This window comes from Nuphar pumila, chromosome 7, assembly GCF_984573655.1.
Source record: "Nuphar pumila chromosome 7, dmNupPumi1.hap1.1, whole genome shotgun sequence".
NCBI classification, from domain to species: Eukaryota; Viridiplantae; Streptophyta; class Magnoliopsida; order Nymphaeales; family Nymphaeaceae; genus Nuphar; species Nuphar pumila.
This window is the reverse complement of record NC_143255.1, coordinates 34,133,029-34,152,883: the sequence shown is the minus strand read 5'-3', so window position 1 is coordinate 34,152,883 and position 19,855 is coordinate 34,133,029. Positions and strand designations below refer to the sequence as shown.

Here is a 19,855-nt window from a genome sequence, read left to right as displayed (position 1 = left end):
TTGCCTCCTCAATTCTCAAGTAATTGACTTCAATTGGTGAAACTAATAGATCATATAATAAGAGACAATTCAGTATTATACCTTTGGGTACAAACTTACTTTATGAGCTAATGTACATATCTACTATTACACTCTATATAAATTTAGAACACAATGACCTACCTTTGAGTATAATCATTATTTCATAAAGTCAAACACAATCTCAATACTAAATTTCAATCTCAACATGAACAAAAAAACCCTCAATCCAAAAAACTTAAATCACTTTAATGTTAACTATAATGAGTTGATCAAAATCTTTTACCATAAGTTCATGTAAAGAATGTCATAACACACATAAAATATATACATTCATAATCTCATGCTTAAATAATCATAGACAACTCAAAAAATAACATAAAATATACCTTATATCAGGTTAAAGTAATAAAAAGTATAAAATCAATGATAAAGACATACATTTATGAGTCATATTCGGGATTGGAGTCTTAAAACAGCCTAAATGAGTCCTTAAAGATCCTAAACAAGTCACTAAAATCCTTGAACCGATCACAAAAACCTTGAATCAGTCTAAAAAAACCATTGAACCAACCAGAAAAACTCCTGAATCGATCTAAAAAAGCTCGAACTAGTTTCATAAACCTTTGAACCGATCCCAAAAGGGTTGAACCAGTCCCTAAAAAGCCAAACCATATTCCAAAATGCATGAGCTGGTATTAGAAAACACTAAACCAGTTTTTAGAATGCCTGAATCGGTTCTAGAATGTTTGAACTGGTTCTAGAAACCCCGTAACCGTTCTCAAGAACCCTTGAACCAGTCCCAAAATGACTGTATGGATTCCTGAACTGATTCAGTCATTATAATGGGTTAAATGGTTTGATTTTGGACCTGATCCGACCCATAGTTATTGACCCAATCCACTCTGAAACATTAATGGGTCTTAGACCAGGTCTTAGGGGGTCAGAACCATACTTAGTGCACTCGAAACCCTAACAAGTCTGAGTCTGACGAGGATGAACTCAGACCCAGTCTACTTGAAACCCTAACATGTATGAGTCCACGATGTCGAAAGGTGAACACGACCCTTGAACCCAGAGAGAGAAATCACACATGAATGTGATACTGAATAACCACATATGCCTTCATGGTAGTACTCATCAAGCTACCATGAATCTCTCCTATTTATAGAGAGATTTTGTGAAGGTTCATAATGAGAACTAGTGGAAGTCCTTAATGGGCATGAATAAACCTCATAACTGTCATGCAACCTTAAAAGCCCAAGTCAACAACCATATATGTCCCTTGTGACCATGCTAATATGGGTCACATTCAGGTTGAATTTGACACCAAAATCTAACATTGAGAAAAGGTGAAAGTTCACACATTGGAGGGAAGGGTTAGCAAGTCGGGATTGGAATGATTTGTTGTCCTTTCACTGCCAAGAGTGGGAGGTGTTCGTTGCTATGTGAGAAGCCCGCCTCACGTGGACTCCTCCTCTTTAAAGGCCTGACCCGCCCTAGCCTCTCGACATGGCACACCCATTGGGACAAATCTCGTAAGATTTATGAAAATCTTATAAAAATAGGGCAAGAAATCACCAAAAAGTTAAAACAGTAATTTCTTGTTAGTTTTTCGTCAAAAACATAAATGTCATATTTTAAACATGATATTTGTGTTTTTATTGGCTATATCTATCATGAAAATGTGTGGTTTTATTTTTAAATAAATTTTTATTTATATTTTCTTATAAATTTAATTGTTTATGCTATTTATTTATTTTCTACTGTTGAGATTTTGTCAAAAAATGTGAGATTAAAAAAAAATCAAATTCTAATGAATTTTTGGCTGCCGATATTTTGTCCCTTGTAACTTTTGTCACTATGTGCACACTAACTCAACTCCAGACTTAGAGCAGGGCAGACTGTAGGCTGCCATTCCAACCCATCCATGTGTTTTCAAACCACACTCGTATATGTGCTTTGATGTGCCCATGTCAATACGGGTCACATTCAGATTGGATTCGATCCAATCCAAAATTCAACATTAGTACGATGATATAAAGATTTAAGATGTGTTCGTTACAACCCAGCTAAAGGGAAGCCACTTTCCTCCAAAAGGGAAAAAAAATATTGATTTTGTATTTATTATGTTGACCTCAGCACATATTTCTTAGAAAGGTGTTTGTTCCACCTCTCTTAGGAAAGAAACTCTCTTTCTTATGAAAAAATGGCTCTTTTCGTAAGAAAGAGCCTGAAAGAAAACACCGACTTAGGGTGTATTTGCTTCACGCATAAGGGGACTGCACACCGCCTTCCTTGCGGAGTCTCCTTCTGCGGTAAACGAGTCCCATCCCTCAGCACGGAAACGTTACCACGGTAAAGGGTGACATGTTTGTGTGCATCTGTGGGCTCTGCAGAAAAGGCGTGGGGTTTTCTCACCATTATGCAGAAACTCCCCCCCTTTCCATTGACAGGTAGGTTGCATTTGCATCACACGGAAGGAAGGAGACTCCGAGCCACAGCCTGCGCAGATTCCTACGAAAACAGAATCATACCCCCCATCCACGTGCATTCACACATAGGAAACGATTCCACTAGAAAGGAGGTGGGTCACGTTGATTTTGGAGCTCTGTTTGCGTTGCCACATTGGTCCTACCGAAACGCTTCGTGCTTTGTGCGTTTTGGCGGAAACACCACAGTTTCCGTGAGACACAAAATGTTGTTGACCCGGCCCAAGATCCGAATCCCCGGATGTCTGACCCAAAAGATTCTAACGCTACCTTGAATATTCAGCAAATTCACTAAATCTGCAAAACAAAACAGTAGTCACAGTTTTCAGTAATTTTGTTTTTGAAAACGACGGCTACTTTGTTTCTCATTCAATTCCGGGGTGTTTTATTAAATACGCTAGTGGTGAAGGACGTGGAAAGAAATTCCGTCAGAAAAAAAGATGTAAGAACGTTCTAGAGATCCCCCGCCACCAAAAATATCTGCTCTCGAGTCGAGGGAGATTTATGCCGTCCATTGCCCCCCGATCCAACGGTTGCGCCCCGATTAGGCTTAAATCAGCCGCCCCTCTTCTGGAAGCTTCCGGCCGAGAGCTCACCTTCTCCCTTCTCGGCGACGTGCCCCAGAAGGAAGACAGAGGGGGAGAGAGGGAGGGGAAGATGTGAAGAAGAGTTATTTCAATCCCTCTTCTTCTTCTTTCTTCCTCTCCTTCGTCTTCCTCGTGGCCCACTTCTTTGGGGCTTTCTTTCGCTGCGTTTGGTTGCCGGGAAATCGTTAACTCGTCGACTTCACTTTTTTGGGGGGCGATGGCGGCCAGAAAGGAGGACGGGAGCGACTTTTACGCGGTGCTGGGGCTGAAGAAGGATTGCTCGGCGACGGAGCTCCGGAATGCGTACAAAAGACTCGCTCTTGTTAGTTTTTCCTTGCCCCTCATTGCTCTCTCCCTCTCCTCCTCCTCCTCCTCCCTTTTCTTTCAGATTTGCGACAGAGGGGATTCTCTTTATTTAGTCGAAATAGTGAGTTTTAGTCAGTTTCTCTCGCTTTGAAGGTGGGTTTTTGCGTAAAATTGTTGTGTTTTTCCTTGATTTTCTCGATTTCGCTCTGAAACGATTCTTTTTGTGATTTTCCCGCATTGAAAGACGCAATTTGCACGATTTTTCTCCGAAATTAAATTTTTTGCGATTCTGCATAACATTTTTATGTTTTCCTTGTGTTTCTTGATGCCTCTCGGAAATAGTTTCCCATTCCTAATTTTTCCGCACGGAAAGGTGCAATTTTGATCGATTTTGTTAAAAAAATGCGTTTTTTTTAGGTTACCGCGAACAATATCATGTTGTTTTCTTCTTTCCTTCCGTTTCTGCGCAATTTCCCCTAACTTCCCGAAATTTCATTATTTTAATATTTATCGTGAAAATCGGGCCTATTTTACGGTGGATCAAGCGTGAGTATAATAAAATTTGGAAAGATTGGGATGTTCCACATTCTGAAATAATTTTTTTTGAATATTTTTAGTGTTAATTATTTGATTAAATTAGACAACATTGGTAGTTATCTTGTATAATATATATGTGTCTATTTATTTGAATATAATCCTTTGCATCGATTTTTCTACTAAATTTCTGCAGATTTTATTTTCTTAGTAATTTTCCCGATATTTTTCTGCCCATTTTTTCTTCTCAATCGCTCGAGGAACAGGAAAATCACTCCTCTAAACGGTCCCTTTTCGGTTTTTCTCGGTATTTTATTCAGGAGCTGTCCAAAAAAGCCCCTGATCAATTGGAAAGGCTCCCGGTCTCGCCCCCGCACTTTCAAGCGGATGATGCTTTTGTTGTGCCCTCGATTCGGCAGTGACATCCAATGGGGCAAATCGGTCTTTTCGTAAGCGTGGAGAGGACATGGACGGCATTTTTTGAAATCTGCAGAAATCCGTTCCTCCTTTTTTGCGGTAACAAATCTCGTTGTTGAGTATTTCAGGGCAAGGGAAAATCTTGCGATAAATTGAATTCGTAGGAAAAATAACGAAAAGTATCGGTATATAATGCACATAGTTAAGGAAGACGAAGACAAGTTCTTGGAAAATATCGAGAAAATATCGGAAATAGACGAGATTTTGAAGGAGGTTTACTCTTTGCTTGAGTCTGTTAGTGTCTTTACTGAAATGCCACCCTGATTTCCCCTCTGGTTTCAATGGCAGAGGTGGCATCCGGACAGGTGTTCGAACTCCAGCAACACCAAGCACGTCGAGGAGTCGAAGAAGAAATTCCAGGCTGTTCAGGAGGCATATTCCGGTAACTCTGGTTCCTATTTCCTTAGCCTCTTGGAATTTTGGATCAGGAATCAGGACGGAAAGGCTAAACTTAAACTTGTACTACCTTCGATTTACCAGACCAACAACTCTATTAAGAAAGATTCAAGCCTATATTGCCTTCCCTTCCCTAGCCTCCTACCTTTTGAAAAATCCCGCGTCCTAAGATGGGCCCGCCCAGTCCAGCTTCATACTTAGCCCAACTCAAAACTCCCTCGATGAAACTATGAAATCTGCGAAGCCAGCTTGCCCCAAGGAAGTGCTCCTTACATTTCCTTCCTTTCATCGGAACTATAGTGGCCGTAGGGCTGGTAAACGCTCCAAGGAGTTGAGCTTATGCTGGGATCGGCTCCAGCTCGTTTTCTTAAAAAGTTGTTTTTAAATATCACTTGAAGCTTGATAATATATAAATTTTATATAATATATGTATAATACGTATATAAGACATATATAATATACATAATATATAATATATTTATAACATATATAATATATAAATATATAACATGTAAAACGAGCCTATACGAGCTAATCATGCCATTTTCATGCTTGGCTCATTTACCTAAACTAGCTGGCTCTTACCTCCGCTTGCTGAGCTCAATTTTTTTGCACTGAGCCGAGCTGAATGACAACCTGCTGGTATTGTTTCCCATCCATAATAAAGGGTGCCGTCCAGTGTGCCAACTCCGTGGCAGAACGAGCCCGATTGCGGCTGTCTCCAAATGGGGGAATTGCGGTCTCCATGGAAAACGGTTTCCACGGAACTCTCTCTTTCATGATATTGGGAAGGAGAGAGCGGTAGAAGAGCTGAGTGAAATTCGATTTCTTGATGTATATATGTTGTTGGTCATCCTGTTGGATTTGGATATATTGATTTTTCAGCTGTTATGAACGGGGTCATAACTGTGATTTTTTTATTAAAAACTTTTGTGAAGTAATTTTGGAAGATATTAAAGGATTACGGTAGAGTTAAAGGGGACAATTAACACATTGTTTTATTTTTTTAATTTGGAGTATAGTGCACGAACAAAGATTTTACACGTTATTTAAAGTTAACCCTGTTTCTTGGGTGACATGGCTTTCACAAAGTCCAAAACAGAAGTATTTTATACTAAAGTTGTTTTGGAGATATTTTTGAAATATATTCAAAGATAATTTTCAGTGAGTTAAAACGGGCTATTTGTACATTTCCAACAAGTATATATATATATATATATTATGGAGTATAGTGCATGGATAAAAGCTGGGCTATTTGTAGTTAGAGTTAGCAGCAGTACTTAAAATATGGCATTTTACACGTTATTTTCAAAATAAATACATTTTTAGCATGTTTTCACTAAATCTGAAACACTGTGTGCTCTCTCTCTCTAATGTTGGTGTTCTTTTTCCTCTGTAGTTCTTTCGGACACCAACAAGAGATTCCTGTATGACGTGGGTGTCTACAATAGCGACGATGAGGATGGTGAGGTAAGTACGATGGAAAAGGTATTTTTGCTTTCTCTTTTCCAACTCTTTCTATTTTTTCCACTTATCATCTGTCACATGGGTGCGGGTGCGACACGGGTGCGGCACAATTTTAAAAATTTTGGACACGGGGACTCGGCTATATATATATATATTTAAATATATATATATATTTATATATATTTAAATATATATAATAATATATCCTGTCTGCATATATGTGGATATTGTTTTCTAAAGTTTGACACCAGCATGATTGTTTTTATAAACTTTACAAATTATACTTTTGCCCTTGCAGAAAGGGGGTCCAGGATTTTTTTTTTCTGGGGCTTATGTTCGAGACTCATGTTATATATATATATATTTTTAAAAAATATATAAAAAGATCATTTTTTTTTTGTTTTACCCTAAAAATGGACATTTTTGTTCTTAGTCAACATTGACCGAGTCCAAAACAAGGACGGACTCGGCCTCGACTCGTTGATCGAGTTCGGGTCGTGTCCGAAGCCGTGTCGGGGCGTGTCGACTCGGGTGCGGCGCCTCCCTAGCCGAGTCCGTGTGACATAGCTTATCATGTTCTTTTCTCCATATGATTTTGATTGGACGGAGTGGATCATGCATTTCTTCTTGAAATAATTGTCTAAGGGTGTGTTTGAATACTTCCAATTTCCAATCTTTAATGCATACATTGAATTTGGTGTGGTCCACTTTGAGTTCCAAGGTAAAAAAAAATGCTGAATCTTAAATCCACTCCAAAATGAGGTTCTGAAATTCATTTTTTCAATTCAAATTCGTGTATTTCAAAAGCATGGATCTGAAAGATCTTAGTTCCTCCCCAAAATGAGGATTTGAAAGTCATTTTTCAGTAGAGATTCATGAATTTCAAATGTACGGATCTCATATACAAGGTTTGAGATCTAAGCATTCAAACACACCCTAAACACCTGTTAGAAAAAAATACCACATTCTGGTCCTTTTATTTTTAAACTTTTTTTGCATGCAATAGACTTCAGGTCAGGCTGGGTCAGGATGGTCCTGTAAAGACTTGGGGAGCTTAGATAAGACCAGAGCTAAAGCTGGCAAGACCCCCAAAATTGTTCACAGGCTCCACTTCCACTTGGCCATGGGCTTATTTGGGCTGGACTATTAACAAAGATATGCATCCCAAGCTGGATTCTGGTTTAATTACCTTGAGGCTGTGTCTTTGCCTGGATCAATCGATCTCAAGGCTGAACCCTGCCAAATCTGGGCTAGGCAGTTGAGGTTCACAGAGTTACCAAGCTCAGGCTCAGTGGCTGTGGTTGGATTTGGATATGATTGGTGTTTATCATATTCAGATCTGATTTTTCTTGTTATCTGGATTTGGATTCAAATCTAGCAGGATTAGGTTGTTGGTGGCACAAATCCAGTTTAAATCTTATTTGGGTCATTGTTCTGTTATCCATTTTGAATAAGTGTGGATTTGGTTGGGTCTGATCCCAAATGGTTGACACCCCTGCCTATTGGTTCATTGGTTCAGAAGGGACAAAATGAGCCTTTTGACTCAGCACTGAGTTCATTGATTCATGTTAGGATTTTGAACTAACTTGGATCCAGAGAATGTTGGCTGACCATCCTGTCTGTGGACGTAAACTGGTTGAATTTAGTTCAGATCTACATTTGTCCTGCATTATAAGGAATCAGGAACAAAAAGAAGAATTTCAAGTGGCTAAATCACTTTCCCTTTCTTTATCATAAGTAAAAGGACAGATTCAGTTGTTCCTTAACCAGGATTGTGGTCGATTGACCCATGCAGGCAATAAGCAATAAAGACCTGGCCAACCTACAAGTAGGGGTGGTCATCGGGCTTTGGCCCGGTTCTGAACGGGCTCGGGTTTGATAAATACCTCAGCCCAGCCTGACAATGTGAAGCGCCCGGCCCATCACGGCCTGGCCCAAACTGAACTAATTAGTGCAACTAATTAGGTAAATAATAAATAATTAGCAAGTTCCTATGTACCCAACTAATTATCTTTCTAATTTTTCATAAAATTAATGCAACTAATTAGGTAAATAATAATAATTACCGAGTTACTATGCAATTAATTAAATTTTTTATATTATTAAAATTTAATAAATAGCTCAGGCCCATCGGGCCAGTCCGCTAGCCCGCGGGCCGACCCGGACCGGCCCATGTATATAACGGCTGGGTTTCAGCCTGGTAGCATACGGGCCCGGGCCTAAAATGTTGGCCTGTGGCAGGCCGGGTCGGCTTGGCCCATCAGGCGGTCTGGCCCGTTGCCCACCCTTACCTACAAGACCATAGTAATAATGAAAGCTGGGGTTCAGCAAACTTCAGTCCGATCTGGATGAAATAGGTCACCCTGCAAAAGCCTTTTATGTTCCATGTCCATGGTTAAATTTTTAATGGACCAGTCGCCTGGTTAGTGATCCAAACTTATCCCATTTATCGTGGTAAAGGGATGTATTCAAACACATTATCTAGGTATTAGCTTTATGAGATGTGTCGTATGCCTGTCTGGGATGCAAGAAGTGGCTATCATTTCTCTTGGAATTTTGTTAGATACATGCGGGGAAAAAGGTATAGGGGAAAAGATGTGGTATGAGTGTCACTATCTAGCAAGTCACTGTGACAGTTTATAATCAGAGTAGAACTGAGTATGAGTAAACTTGGTAGGTCCCAGTCTTTGACATTACGTATGATAATACTGTTATAATGGATTTTATTGCTGAATTTGTGCAGGGCATGTGTGACTTTCTTGATGAAATGGCAACAATGATGAGCCAGGTGTCATCCAGGGTGAGCTTGTTTAGTTTTTAACACCATCTCATGGCTGAATATGCATGTTGAGACTAAATATGCTATTTTCTTTTTGAATTGTGCACATTTTGCAATTTCTGTTCTGTGTAGCCTCCAATCTGTGAAATGTTGAAACCCCTGTTTTAATTCCTTGAGTAAGATGAGAATATTTCATTTGAATTTTTTTTTGGTAAAGATCAGTTCGTTTTTTGGAAATCTAGTCCATTATTATGAACAAAGTTAATTCGAATTTAAGTTTGAGTTTGCTGGTTCTCTGCTCTAGTTGAGTCTGAATTCTGAACCCTCGAGTTATTTGGTGACCATGCCAAATTGAGTACTTCTATTGGCCTAGGCTCGACTGAGCTGGTTTTTGCTTACCATTATGAATAATTGGTTTTGAGCCTGTCCAGAGTATGCTTTTGCCTCTCTTAATTGAATGACCTAAAGTCACCTATGTGTTGTTGACCTACGCCAGCTAGGACCCAATCAGTTTGCCCATAGTTGCCAGAGCGGGAAGCAAAAGCGGGGTTTAGACATGAATTGGAATTGAGAAGCGGTGATTTCAAATATTTTAAGGAATCGACAAGCACCAAGCAAGTAAGCAGCAGTGTGGGAATCATTTTGCAAGTGAGATGTGGAAATATTTGGAAAAAGATACAATATTTTTTGTGAAATATTACAAAATTATTGAATGTAAGGAGATTTTTTTTAAGAAATTAACATCATAGTCAATAATTATAATAGCGCCTTAAAAAATCTGAGATAATAACATGGAAATATACATTCAAAACAAATACAAAATATTTAAAATCAATTACTTAATAAGCTGACTTTGGACACCAAACGTGGATATAGTAAAATAATTTATACCGTAATTAATGCATATTTTATAACACATTACCAATTTAAGAAACTCCTGCTGAGCCTGACAATATAGTCAACTACTATATGATACTTTTGTATGATGGAAAAACAGATATTAGAGATCATGTTTAAAGATCTATAGTTATAATGATATAATAGCCAATGCCAATCTCAAGTAGAAACCATTTGTAGCCCTAGTGCCCCTACGGTCTCAAGTAGAAAATCCTTTCATCTAAAAGGCAAGTTTATGATTGCAGTTTTTGCTCTGTGCCCTTTTTTTTGTAAGGCTGCTGCTTCTGGCTTGGTCTGACTGGAAGCCTTTGGATAAATGGATTTTAAGTATCAGGCATCTCCTTTTAGGTTCATGGGCAAGACAAAAGGGTGTAAAGCTATGTCACATGGGTGCGACACTGTTGGGAGCAATTTCAGAAATTTTGGACATGGGGACACGGCTATATATATATGTGTATATATATATATAACAATAATAAGATTGTAAATTTTAAAGCAAAAATAAAAAAGTAATTCTATTGAAGTAACAACATAAACTTACCAAAATATAACACATAAAGGAGGAAGATGATCGAAGATCGTTTTTTTTTAGTTTTCATACGTCTTTTGCCCTAAAAATGAACAAAAATAGACTTTGTCAAAGTTGACCGAATCCAAAATGTAGATGGACTCGGCCCCGGTCCGTTGACCGAGTCCGACACTTAGTTGACTGTGTCCGTCCCGTGTCTGAAGCCGCACCCGTGTCCGCACCCGTGTCGGGTATGGTCAATGCGGGTGCGTCGACCTTTTAGCCGAGTCCGTGTGACTTAGGTGTAAAGTGGATCTTTGTGTGGAGCGGTGGCTATTCCAACGTTGGTCTTATATGGAAAGACAAAAATGCCAAGTTTTTCCAAGGGACATTATGCCTACCTGAAGAACTGCACACTAACCTATAGCCCTCGAGAATGCTAGCTGCGGAAAAATGGGGATTGGATGAGATTGGATAGAGCGGAATCACATCTGTAGATCGACTGGTTTGTGCTTTATGTTATCCGTCTTCTTATTGCTATCTATATCGGTTGATTATCTTCTTTGGTTATCTCTTGACATTTTGTCACTCGCTCTATTTCATCACTATTTTAACAAGATCTTTCCTTTCCTCTTTAAAAATTATCTCAAAATTAAAAAATTAATATGACATATAATAGTGTCTTGTATCTTTCGTTTTGCAAAAACTGTGGAGAAAATTTTAAACTGTAATTTTATGATAAAAAATACAAAAAGAAACCATCCAAAGTACCCCTCTTTTGTATAGATGCACTTTCCATAAAAAAGGTTAATGGTTAATCTAATTTATTGGCAAAACTATCTAGAAAACAGGGTGTTGGTAAATTGGAACTTCTTTGCCGTAATTTGTGGGACCGAAACTTGGAAGTGCCTAGAGATAGGGCTTTCTTAAAAGCGACAGTTGCCCCACTGGGGTTGAACCTCAGTGCAGTAGGGTTGGACACAACCTCGCTTTTGGGATACAACCAAGCTTCCACCTCACGGGCAATACTAACCACTCCTATCCTTGAGTAGACTAGTCACCACAATACAACTACCTTGAATAGTTTCACGAAAAAAAAAAACGACGAAGAGTGAGGGAGAAAGAGTGAATAAAGACTAAGTTCGTTTACTGACCTGAGGCGGTTGGGGTTTATATAGACCCAGCAAAACGGTCTAGAGGACCGTTTGCATGGGTCCGTAAAAGCTAAATGGGTGACATGCACCCATTAATGCTCAAATGAGTAGCATGCACCCATTTAAGGTCCAAACGGGCAGCCACACACAACAGGCTTCATGCGCCTACTAACAGGCCAATGTGTCCAAGGACGTTGAGGCTAGCCGTTAAGGCTAGGTGTTGTTCTTCAGTTAAGTCGTAAATGACCTTTGCCTACCTTGGTCAACCACCAAAACATTTTGGAAAATAAAAGCTTTTAAGAGGATTTTATGAGGTACAAAATTGTCCAAAATAAGTGATAAAAAGATTTATAAATATTAGACCAGACCAAGATTGGACCGAACTGGAATCCAAATCCAAGTTCAAAGTTCAAACAAGCCCCTTGAGGGCCTTGCCCTTTAAGTCATACACATTTTAAACCCAATGTCTTTCTAAAAAATGTTCAATGTGGGACTAAAATATTTCATGAAGTAGGTTTTCCCTCCAAAACCTAATCACCAAAGTGGACACACAAAAGTGCCACAACAAAGTTCACAAAATCACCGAAGTGGACACACAAAAAGACGCTCACTCACAAAACCACAAAGGGGCACACAAAAGAGGCTCATAAAATATAAAAATAATATTTTATTAATGTTTAACATATGCAAGAAACGATACATTATGAAAAGGGTTCACCCCTATTTATATACATCATGGGAACTCCATAGAGACGGTGGGGTTGCTCCAACTTCTCTATTGACTAGTTCAACTATAACTAAAAAAGAAAGAAAAAGAAACTAACCTAAAACTATAGTTACAATATATACATATATAAAATACATATATATATATATATGTACATAATACATATACATACACATCTACAATATATGTATATATGCAATTTAATACTTCCCCTCAAACTTACGGCTGAATAACTAAAAGTTTGCCTAAGAGAGTGAAATCTAGGAGCAACGAGAGGTTTGGTGAAGAAATCTGTCAACTGGTATTTTGAGATAACATAACGAAGATCGATAGTGCCATGTATATACTCCTCTCGTACATAGTGACATTCCATCTCAATATGTTTTGTACGCTAGTAAAATTGTTGGCAAATTGAAACTTTTGTTGTCACAACACATTCGTGATGCTCCTTTAATATGAACTTTCATATCAGCTAACAAACTTTCATATCAGCCTTGATATTCTGCTTCAGTTGAAGAGAGAGAGATATTATGTTGCTTCTTATACCGCTATGAGATCAACGATTCATCTAAGAAAACACAAAAACCTGTGGTTAAGTGTCGATTATTGAGATCACCTTCTCAGTCAACATAAGCATAAACAGTTAAATCTAATAAGGAAGAAGCAAATAAAAAAATGTCTCGATAAATAGAAGTCTTAATATATTTAATAATACGCAAATCTGCTCTCATGTGAATAGAAGTGGAAGCATGCGACAACAATATTTAGAGCAAATTTAGATTGAGTCAGTAGATAACCTCTAGAAGAATAAGTAACTTCAATTCCAAAAAAAATATTTAAAAAAACTCAAATTAGTTATTTCAAAATGTTTCTTCAGAAGTTTCTTAATATGTTCAACTACCTATTTGTCCCCTTCGGTGATGATTATGTCGTCCATACAAAGAATAATAATAATAATATCTGCATTAGAAATCTTAACAAACAAAGTTGTGTCAGTCAAACAAGGTTGAAATTTAATATTAATCATAACTTGATTAAACTTTTCATACGAAGTATTCGGTGCTTGTGTACGACCATAAAGGACTTTATCCAAAGGAAGAACTTTTTCTTTAGTATTAGTTATACTAGGTGGTGCTTCCATACAAACTTCTTAATGCCCATTTGATATTTAGGTGATTTTCTCACAGGGTTAGGGCTACTAAGATCCTAACCGTGGTCATTTTAACAACTGGGATAAAGGTTTATTCATAGTCTATGTTATATTCTTGAAAATATTTCTTGACCACTAATCTGGCTTTGTATCCTTCAAGAGTTTCATTATTCTTGGTTTTACTTTGTACACCCATCTACAACCTATAGTTTTTTTTTTGAATGTCTTGAATAGTCCAAGTATTGCCTTTTTCTAAAGCTTCTAGCTCTACCCTCGTTACTTGTACCTATTAAGAGTGTTCTTTTGCATGAGCGTATGTTAGAAGGTTTTATATAGGAATGTATTTAATGCCATGTAGGCTTGGTACTTAGGTGAAAAAGAATCATAACACAATTTTTTAGGGGTTTTTGAGACTCTAGATATCCTTCTTGTTTGTATTTCCATCTGGTTTTCACAATCAGAATATCTTTCAAGTGCACATGAACGTTTAGAATCACTACACCTAGAATATTGTATACAATTTTGATTCTTACATTATTGCTCTTTTTTATTTTCATCATCATAAGGTTGTTCTTCACTCACTACATCATTTCTAAGCTCATGATCATCATTAAGATCAAAATCACAATCGTCATATTTTGGAATTAAATCCAACAAAAAAGGAATACTAAGTTATATTAGATTTTTCAAATTCAAAAAATATTTTTTTCTTAAACACATTTCTTGAAACATATAGCTTTTTATTTTTAAAATCAAAGCATCTATAGTTTTTTTTGGTTATTTGCATATCCCCAAAATACACATGAAATAGCTCGGGGAGAAAGTTTATCATTCTTTTTAGTAAAAACAAAACATTTACACCTAAAGACTCTTAATTTGCAAAGAAGAGGATGGCATTCTGTTGATGAAATAAACAACAGACAATGTGGCTTCAACCCAAAAATCTTTTGGTACTTGGTTTGCGATAAACAAGGTTCTTGTTGTTTCTATAATGTGCCTATGCTTTCTTTCAGTAAAACCATTTTGTTGTGGAGTGTAAGAACAAAAATTTTGATGTGTGATCTCATTTAAGTTTAGATAATCTTTAAATTCTTTTGATAAAAAGTCTTTCCTTGAATTAGTGTGAAAAATATAGAAATATCATTTTTAAATTTATTTTTGACCAAATTGTGAAATATTTGAAAATGTAAGAAAACTTCGAATTTATGTTTAAGAAAATAGATCCAAGTATGTAGAAACAAATTATCAAAAAAAAATTTATATAGTATGCAAATCCACCTTTATATATAACAAACACTGAGCTCCAAACATCTGAATGTATTAACTGAGGTGGTCTAGAAAAAACAAAAGTTCTTTTTTAAATGTTTATCTATTCATTTTGTTAAGAATACAATCTTCACAAGCAAAGTTTTCAGAATTACAAATTTTTTTCATCTTTGAAAATATTGATTTTTGGATACATTAGGATGACCACACCTTTTATGCAACAAATCCAAATCTAATTTTTGAACATTATGACAAAAAATATTCTTAGGTATTTCCAAAAAAAAATCATGTAGTATAAACCTCCTTCTATATGCCTTACCCAATCAGCTTTCTTGACTGGTGATCCTGCACCCAACAACCATTAAAGGAGAAGAAAACATTATATTCATGGTCAGATATTTGAGAATCAGATAAAAAATTTAAATTTAACTTAGGAGTATATCTAATTTTTGAAATAATTTTTTTAATGTTAAAAAATATTTTTGAAATTCATTATTTTTTTTTTGTCTTAAAAGATATTCCATCAGCAGGAAACATATTTGACATGCTTGAGTTATGACATTCAGATAAAATATCATCATTTGGTGTCATTTGAAATGAGACACGTGAGTTAAAAAACCAAAGAGATTTACCGGGATCAGAGACGAAACGACGACTTCAATTGATGAAGATACTCCTTTGAAAAGAGGTTGAAGAACCTCCACTAGTTGTGTCAAGGATGTTTTTAATTCTAACATCATTTGACTCTTGTGGAGGATCAACCGAGTCGACCTTCTTCTCATATGTCCTTTTTAACTTAGGGCAATATGTTTTGATGTGTCCCAGTTTATAACAATAATGACAAATAAATTTTTTATTCTCATACTCATTGTCTTATTTTCATAATACTCATTGTTTTGCTTTTCATAGTGAGGTGGTTTGTAGATCTAGATACGGCTAGTACCGAATCATTATCACTCTTTGTAGTCCGCCTTTTAAGCTTGTTTTCTTCATTGCTTAACTCCTCAATTGTGCCCTCAATAGAAATAACTTTCTCTCTATGAAGAATGACTGATTTTGTGGACTCAAACTCCGGTCTTAGACCATTCACAAATTGCTAGAAATGATCAGCATACATATGTTTTTTACATTGTTCTATATCTTTGGAGAAATGCCATCTTGGCTCAAGAAGAGCCAACTCTTCTCAAAGATCGGATAATTCACTATAAAATTCTTTAATGCTTTTATCCCCTCGAGTCGTAGTTCAAATTTTATCTTGTAGATTGCACACATGCAATATCCTTAAGTGAATACATTTTCTTGAGCTATTCCCAAGGTTTATTTGCATGCTCAAATTTTACAAGACTTAGAGCATTTCTTGATATCAACATTACTAATCTGCCAAGATATAATCTTGACGTCTCATCCTCCATTTCTTATATTTTTTTTCATAAGTGGCAAGGGCTTTAGATTTTTCACCCTCCATAAGGAGAACTTCCTTTCTTACTTTAGTCTTAACTAATTTAGGCTCTGGATCATACTCATCCACTAGTCTCCACAACCTTTTCCCTCAAATATGGTGCTTCATGATTTAAGACCATATTACATAGTTAGATTCATCAAGTGTCACGGGCATAATGGTGACACTGTCTTTGTCATCCATTTTACAAGGGTGAGATAGAAAGAGATAGAGAGAGAGAGATATAAAAGATCTAGAGGAAGATAAAAAAGAAGCAAGTATGATCACTCTAAAAAAAATTTGAAGTAGAGGCAACACCGATCTAGCACTACCAATGGATCACACAAACACTTGGTTTTGAATCTTCAAGTGTGCAACCACCATCCCACAAACATCAACATCAAGCTTAAAATCACCAAGCTTTGATAACATGAAATAAAATGAGAGCCTTCAATAAAGTCCACCAAATCGTCAAAGTGGATACACAACGAGCCACAAATAGGCTCACTCACAAAACCCACCAAGGGGCACACAAAAAAAGTCTCACAAAATATAAAAATAATATTTGATTGATGTTTAACATATGCATGAAGCATACATTATGAGAGGGGGTTCACCCCTATTTATATACATCATGGGAACTCTACAGAGACGTTGGGGCTGGTCCAATGGAGTTGACTAGTTCAACTAGAACTAAAAAAGAAGGAAAAAGAAACTAACCTAAAACTATAGTTACAATATATATATATATATATATATATATATATATATATATATATATATATATATATATATGTGTGTGTGTGTGTGTGTGTGTGTGTGTGTGTATACAATTCAACACATGTTCCCCCCCTTCCTTTTCCAAAGAATCACACATTCTCTGCACTGAATTTCATTATTCTGATAATTTTCAGATGATGCCAACCTCTTTATCAAAATTAATATAGCCAGTGTGGTTTTCACACGATTCAGAATGACCCTCAAACTTTTGTCATTTTTAAGCAAATACATCCATTTGTCTCTACCACTAGTACTGTAATTTTAATCATGGGTTAGTGTTTAATATGGAGTTAAATGTACCATGTTACCTCCAACGTATATGTATACATATTCCGTTATGCTTAGTGTACATTTATTTTTCTAGCCCTATGACATACAAAATACAAATTGCTATTGTTTGAGTACAAAGGCAGGACGAGTTAAGAAAGGGAAACTAAAAATGGGTTTTATTTATTTTTGTAAGGGTGAATTGGTTGTTGCTCATAAGCATAGTGGCAATTCCTCATGGCTTTATTTGCTTAACCCAGGTTAAAATTTTGGAGGGTATTTGAAAAATGTGAAAGCTTTGGTAAATGTGCTACTTAGGACAAAAAGTTTGGTGGTCATTTGAGAATTTACCGATGGTATTTTTTGTCAATTTTCTCACCAGACTGATGGGCCCGATAGTTTTGAAGCACTTCAAGACCTATTTGTTGAGATGTTCCCTGGTGACATGACTGGCTCAGGTTCAACCTCAATATCAAGGGCCAACAGTGGGAGCACTGACGGCTACAGCAGCAGCAACCCGAATGGCAACAACAAGAGAAACTGCAGTGACATGAACTTGGGTAAAGTAACCCCTGAAGGACATACTCATTTCTCATCGTACGAAGCCAATTCTCTCAGTGATAATGTTTTCTGCCTTGGGGTAAGTGTGTAAAACCGTAAAAAGAAAACTATTTCCCTTGTTTTGGAATCATTGAGAATTTTCTAGTTCCTTGCTTTCAATTGCAAAGCAAATATCATTCTTGGTTTGAATAACGCACAAGAGCTAATCTTTCTCTCATAACTGAACTGCTTCCTTACGGATTTCCCGATTCATGGTACTATGAAAGCTAAGCACGATGCATTTAATTCTTGATCGTTAATATAATCCTCACAATCGCATGCTGTTTTGTTTGATAACAAAATCTAGGATGGCTTGGATCATTACGACGAGGGAATATGTAATCATAATTCCTAGGCATTGTAATGATGGACTTCCTTCGAGTTTTCTTGTTTCTTCTTCTGGGAAGTTTTGGTATTGATTGTAGCTCCAGTATTGCATGTTAATGTTCAAACCTAAGCAGCTTACAACAGATACCAGTTCTTGCTATGTTATCTCTCTGAACCTAGTTTGATGGTTGGAACAGAGTGCCGGCATAGGTAGAGCTGGTCTAAGTGGGTTGTTCTGCATTGGCAGGATACTGTTGTCCTCATATGCTCAATTATGCACGGTCATGTTCAAGTTATACTAAGTTCTGACTGCGAGTCAATAACTCATACTTGACTCGTACTTTCGTACTTCAAGAATTTGCAGTGATCAGGTGAATTGAACCCATCTGCAGCCTGTGCATTGGCTGTTCTCTTAATATTTCGACTGCCGAAATTGAACTGTATTTTTGCTACCGTGTTTTACTTAATTTGGCACCTTTTTTGTAGGTGGGAGGAGGAAATACTGTATCAGGCAGCCAAGGAAGCAAGCTGAAGAACGCGAGGAAACAGAAGGTATCGGCAAGGCGTCCGGCCCCAACCAATGATGCCGAGATATCTGTTTAACATCAGTTTAGTTAGATTCTGGTGCCGGTGCAAGTAAAAGTTTGTTACGTCGGTTGCCCATGACATTGTTTCTGCTTTGTTTTAGGATCCATATCTTGATGTAGAAACAATGGGAAGAAAAGGAAAGCATTTGGATGAACTGTTGTTTCAATCTAACTTGTTTGCATTCCTCACTGCATCTTTAAGATTAGTATCACATTTTCCAGATGTAATGTAACCGGTGGGCGCTTGCTGCCCATGACAATGCTGCTAGATGCCAGAATTGCAGTAAAACAGTGTTTGGCAATAGTGGAGCTAGAAGCTGGGTTTCTGTTGCTATATGGTGCTACACCTGCCAGTTTCCAGCCTTACTATTGCAGTCAGCACGTTTTTGGGAGCTGGGTTTCTGTTGCTATATGGTGCTACACCTGCCAGTTTCCAGCCTTACTGGTAAAGCCAGCACCTTTTCGGGGTATGCAGTCTCAGGACCTAGTTGAACGGTTTCTTCGGATGCTGGGGTTGATCCTCTGGATATAATCAAAGTGGGTCAAGCCGGTGGGTTTCTGCCCTTCCATCATCTAAACCCGTCACTGTTGAACTGAGCTAGCATGTGGGGGAGCTAGGGGTGGGGAACATTGGAGTGTTGTGTTAATTAGCCAATTTCGTTTCGAGATGGGATCCGGTCTCCTATCTGGTAGGGCCTGAATTCTATCGTCTCGATAAATTTGACGCCCCGGTTTTGGGTATCCCAAGATGTTGATAAAGTCTTGTACAACTTGCTGGCCCACTAAAGTAGGCTCACAATCTGGCTTTGTTCGGCTGGATAATGACTTTGTTCGAGATTGTATTTAGTTCGACAAGTCTATTTTATTAGCATGTCAAATTTAACAAGGTTTGAATGCTAAACTTAATGCTTCCAAGCCGAACATTTCAACTATCCACATTCGAAGATATAAAATATATGTAAAATATTACTAGCGAACAAACATACACGAACCGAACCGACCACCCATTGTCCGTGACACGATTCTACACAAGTTCGAACAATCTCTTTATGAGCAAAACACGAGCGAGCCACAATTTGCTCTGGTTTTCGCAACCCT

The 19,855-nt window shown here is 37.3% G+C and overlaps 1 protein-coding gene across 3 annotated transcripts; it reads left to right on the top strand.

Moving 5' to 3' along the window:
- Positions 1–3,046: 3,046 nt before the first annotated feature.
- On the top strand, positions 3,047–18,924 carry LOC149831853 (uncharacterized). Of its 3 annotated transcripts, none has more exons than XM_090014186.1 (6): positions 3,047–3,419; positions 4,703–4,796; positions 6,210–6,298; positions 9,021–9,077; positions 17,626–17,883; positions 18,657–18,924. In XM_090014186.1, the coding sequence occupies exons 1-6, from the start codon at positions 3,315–3,317 to the stop codon at positions 18,771–18,773; spliced, it is 720 nt and encodes a 239-aa protein (XP_089870312.1). In that variant the 5' UTR covers positions 3,047–3,314; the 3' UTR covers positions 18,774–18,924. The 3 variants fall into 3 exon arrangements, with proteins under 3 accessions (XP_089870312.1, XP_089870313.1, XP_089870314.1); XM_090014187.1 differs by having other exon boundaries at positions 3,077–3,419; positions 6,210–6,280; XM_090014188.1 differs by lacking the exons at positions 3,047–3,419; positions 4,703–4,796 and adding an exon at positions 5,025–5,124.
- The last annotated feature ends 931 nt before the right edge of the window (positions 18,925–19,855 follow it).